The following is a 5,087-nucleotide window of genomic DNA, read 5'->3' as shown; positions in this document are numbered from 1 at the left end:
CCAATAGATAGGATAACACTATATGTTAAGGGTGTTGAGGAGCCACTTGTAGTTGAAGAGCCACTTGTAGTTGAGGAACTTGTGCAGAATGTAGAAGTTAATGAGGGAGTAATGGGTCAGAATGATGATGATGTGCATGAGGTGCGTGAAGGTAATGTGAATGCTAAAGGAGGTGATGATGTAGTAGATGAGTCAAATGTGTACAAGAATGTTTAGATTTTGATTGGTTGGAGGAAGGATTTGAAGGGCCAGATTTTGATGATGATGTATTTGGAAATATGAATGCTGGGCCTTCTACACATGATGGAGTTAGTGACAATGCAGTAGCCCCACATAGGCCTACAACAGCTAAAAATGACATGGAATTAGCAATTAGGTCTAATGCAAGAGACAGTGGGTGTTTGGAAGAGTGTGAGTGGATTGAACCACCTATTGAAGATGACATGGAAAGTCTAGTAGGGTCTAATGATGAGCCAACACTAGATATATGTTGCAAAAGAACCAGTGTTTAATGTCCAAACTGACATGAGAAAACCAGTGTTAAAGAAAGGAATGAAGTTTCCTAACTCTAAGGTTTTTAGGGAGGCCTTGAGGGAATATGTTATAAAAAAGCCGATAGATATCAAGTTCAAACTGAATGAGAAGAAGAAGATATTAGTTGCATAAATGAATGTGGATGGAAGTGTTATGCATCTCAAATATCTGAGGAGTTGACATTTCAAATAAAGACATTCCATCCAGAATGCACCTGCCCTAGAACCTTCCAACACAGCCAAGTGACTGCAAGTTATGTTGCAAGAATGCCACTTGGACAATAGCTAGTGTTAAACATCATGTGAGGCAAAAAATTAAAGTTGGAATAAGTATCAGTCAAGTGTATAGGGCAAAAAGGAAAGCTATTGATTTGATTACTGGAGATGAACAACTGCAATATGGGAAGCTTAGAAGTAGGGTTATTTTGCAAACTGAAATGGAGGATGAAACTGCATAGCCTAAATTTAAGAGAATGTATATTAGATATAATGCACAAAAAGTTGGTTTTTTAATAGGTTGTAGATCGATCATTGGATTAGATGGGTGTCACTTGAAAGGGAGATTTGGAGGGAAAATACTTTCTGTCACAGCCTATGAAGCACGGGTGTGTTTCGGGACTCGGGTGCGGGTGCGGGACTCGGCAATTTTTGAAAAAGGTGGGTGCTGGTGCAGTAGGACTCGGCGATTAAAAAATTATTAAAAATATTTTTATAATATATGTTTAATATATTGCTAAGCATACTTTTACTTTTTCACATTATATAAACAAATATTTTACTAATAATTTATAAACAAATATTTTACTAATATTTATAAACAAATATTTTACTAATATTTAACCAAATATTTATAAACAAATATTTAACCAAATATTTATAAACAAATATTTAACCAAATATTTATAAACAAATATAAATATTTATAAACTAATATTTAACCAAATATTTATAAACAAATATTTAACCAAATATTTATAAACAAATATTTATAAACAAACATTTAACCAAATATTTATAAACAAATATTTATAAACAAATATTTTACTAATATTTATAAACAAATATTTTACTAATAGTTTATAAACGGTGCGTTTGCACCTTTTTTTTTTTTTCTTCTTTTTTGAATTTCGGCTTGACTCGGCCGTTTCGGCCGATATAGGCCAATACGTACCAAGTCAGCCCGATTTCGGCCGCGTTGGCGCCGATTTCGGCCGCGTCGGCGCCGATTTTGGCCGCATCGGCCCGAGTCGGGATTCGCCACGTGGCACGACGCGGCACGACGCGGGACGGATGCGCGGTCTACGGCGTCCCTCCCGCAGCGTTGGACGCGGGTGCGCCGGCCTGGGAGCTGCGTCCGTGCATCCTTGGTCACAGCTAGAGATGGAAATGATAACATTTTCCCAGTTGCATTTGCTGTTTTTGAGTAAGAGAACAAAGATTCATGGGTTTGGTTTTTGCAGTAGCTTTCAGATGACATTGGGAATCCAGAGCAACTTAATCTGGTTTTATCATTGATAGACAGAAGGTATGAACTAGAATTTTAAGATTTTATTACTAATACATGCATGAGTTCATTTGAACATGTTTAACTAACTTATTGATTAAATTTGTGTTGTATCTGAAATAAGGCCTTATACCTGCAATTGAAATGTTGTTCCCAACTTGTGAGCATAGGTACTATGTAAAGCATATCTATAATCATTTTAAAGTGGACCATAAAGGGTTGGAGTTGAAAGATGCACTATGGAGATGTGCTGGAGTCATAACAGTTATGGAGTTTGGGACGAGAATGCAGCAATTGAAGGATCTGGATGTCAAGGCTTGGGAGTATCTTGTTGCCATCAACCTTGCATAATGGTTTAAGTCTCATTTTAGTAGTAGAGCTTTGAGTGACTATTTTGCTAATAACTTGAGTGAGTCTTTCAATTCCATGATCTTAGAAGCTAGGGATAAGCCCATTTTGGCAATGTTGGAGTGGATCAGAGTTAGGTTAATGACTAGACTCTACAAAAAGATGAAAGGTATAGAGAAATACACTGGAAAAGTGCGTCCTAGTATTCAAGACAAATTAGAGAAGTTAAAACAAGAATCTATACCTTTCTGTGCTACTCCATCTGGTAGGTTCACATATGAAGTTGATAATGCTTGTGAGAGGCATGTGGTTGACTTGATAAAAAGAACATGCAGCTGTTGGATTTGGGATTTAACAGGAATTCCTTACAAACATGGGATCTGTGCTATTTTTAATAACTTAGAGAAAGTGGAGGGTTATGTGCATCCTTGTTACTTGAGAGAGGCATGTTTTGAAACTTACAAAGAGATAATATAGCCAATACCTGGCCAATCTGAGTGGGTTCAAACTAACCAACCTATTCCAATTGCCCCTCATGTGTATAAACCACCTGACAGATCACCAAAGCAAAGAAAAAAATATCCTGAAGAGCCAAAGAATCCTTATAGAGTTTCTAGGATGAACAAGGGTATCAAGTGTGGGAAGTGTCATGAAGAAGGGCACAATGCAAAAGGGTGCAAGGCTAGCATCACTGGTGAAACTCCATGGCAGAGAAGACAAAGACTTGGTAAAGAAAAAGCTGTAAGTATTTCCAGATCTTGAACTCTAGTAATTTCCTCACATATTTGATGTATATGTAACTTGTACAACCTTTGATGTAGGCACAAGGTAGTAAATCTACAAGAACCAAGCAAACTGCATCTGGGGCAACACCTCAAATTGCATCTCAGCCTGCACCAAGTACTAGATCTCAGCCTGCATACCAACCTTTTGGTCACCATTCATCTCAACCTGCACCAACCACTAGGCCTACACCAAGTAGTTAACCTCCAGTTGCATATAGGGCCAACTGGTTCTCTTCCTCCTCACAACCAAGCTTCCATACCCCTAGAGAGACATGTGATTCCTTACCATCATCATCCCAAGTATTGCAGCTTATCAACCTCTACTTAATTTTATTTTTCTTTTTTCTCTTACTTGATATTGTTGGACCATCCTACTAATTGCTACATTTCATTATGTAGCCAACAAGTGCCTCTGGGAGCACTACTGGTGTAGCTGGTCAAAGAAGTGGTGGTGGTATTACTATGGGGTTCAATGGCAGAAAGTTTGGTGTATCAAGGCCACCAAAGTTTCAACCACTTGGTGGAAAGGGCAAGTAGGCCAACAAGGGCACTAAAAGTAGTAAATGAAGCAGATCATCAAATATATATATATATATATATATATATATATTTTGTTATGGTTCCCATGGTTAATGTAACTAGTATTTAAATTGGTCAAGTACCAAAAACAATATTTACTGTTTTGGTTGGAAGATGTGTATGTCTGATGTGTGGTGGACTAGTAGTTAGGTTTTGGTTGTAATCTTATATGCATGTGGCTTAAAGACAAAACTAGTTGTCTTTACTTTTGGTAGATGATAACATTATATATGTTTAGTCAATGCAGTAGATTTTATTTGTATTATTGAGCTTTATTTAATGCAGCAGATTTTCAATGCATCAAATTTTCAGTGCAGTAGAATTTTTTTTCAATGCATCAGATTTTCAGTGCAGCAGAATTTTTTTTCAATGCAACAGCTTTTATTTGCAGCAGAAATTTGTATTGCAGGGAGGATTTTTATTTAATGCTTTTTATAACAAGCAGCAAGCAGAAATTTTAGCAGGCAGAAATTTTTAGTAGCAAGCAGCAAGCAATAGACTAATCATATTTTCTTGCAAGAAGCAGGCAGTATGCTTGACCCAAAAGATGACTGCCTTTTCACTATTTTTTTTAGAAACTTTCATTCTTTGATACTTACGATAATTAGGGAAAATAACAGATTTTCATTTGGAAAGATACTTGTTGTTTAATTAATGTGTATTGGCAGATTTTGTATTACTGAGCTTTGCTGTCAAAGCAAGAAGATTTTGTATTACTGAGCTTTGCTATCAAAGCAGCAAGAGAAAGTATGCTTGACCCAAAAGATGACTGCCTTTTCACTAGTTTTTAATATTTTTTTTTTAAGAAACTTTCATTCTTTGATACTTGTGTTAGTTAGGGAAAATAACAGGTTTTCATTTGGAAATATACTTCTTGTTGTTTAATACATGTGTATTGGCAGATTTTGTATTGCTGAGTTTTGCTGTCAAAGCAGCAAGAGAAAGTATGCTTGACCCAAAAGATGACTGCCTTTTCACTAGTTTTTTTTTTTTTTTTTTTTTTTTTTTAGAACTTTCATTCTTTGATACTTGTGTTAATTAGGGAAAATAACTGGTTTTCATTTGGATAGATACTTCTTGTTGTTTCATTTGGAAAATAACAGGTTTTCATAAACACCTTAATGTGCTATACAATATGAAAAATGAATTTAAAAAAAAAAAAAAATTACAAAAGAGCCAAAAAGGAGGACACAAGAACAGCACAATAAAGCAATCAACAAGCAATGCATATAACATTAACATACATTAGAGCTTTCACATGTATCTATTACATATAGACCTCCATGCCAATAAGAATGGAACTTAAATTGTAACTTACAATAAACAAGGACTTAAATC

The 5,087-nt window shown here is 35.8% G+C and overlaps 1 protein-coding gene across 1 annotated transcript; it reads left to right on the top strand.

Moving 5' to 3' along the window:
• The first annotated feature begins 2,267 nt into the window (after positions 1-2,267).
• Positions 2,268-3,695, top strand: LOC115988854 (bromodomain-containing protein DDB_G0271118-like). The gene is made up of 3 exons (XM_031112479.1): positions 2,268-3,126; positions 3,207-3,470; positions 3,570-3,695. Exons 1-3 carry the CDS (start codon positions 3,035-3,037, stop codon positions 3,601-3,603), a joined length of 390 nt encoding a protein of 129 aa, XP_030968339.1. The 5' UTR covers positions 2,268-3,034; the 3' UTR covers positions 3,604-3,695.
• Positions 3,696-5,087: the final 1,392 nt, after the last annotated feature.

Source organism: Quercus lobata, chromosome 5, assembly GCF_001633185.2.
Source record: "Quercus lobata isolate SW786 chromosome 5, ValleyOak3.0 Primary Assembly, whole genome shotgun sequence".
Classification (NCBI taxonomy): domain Eukaryota; kingdom Viridiplantae; phylum Streptophyta; class Magnoliopsida; order Fagales; family Fagaceae; genus Quercus; species Quercus lobata.
This window is presented reverse-complemented; position numbering and strand designations above follow the sequence as displayed.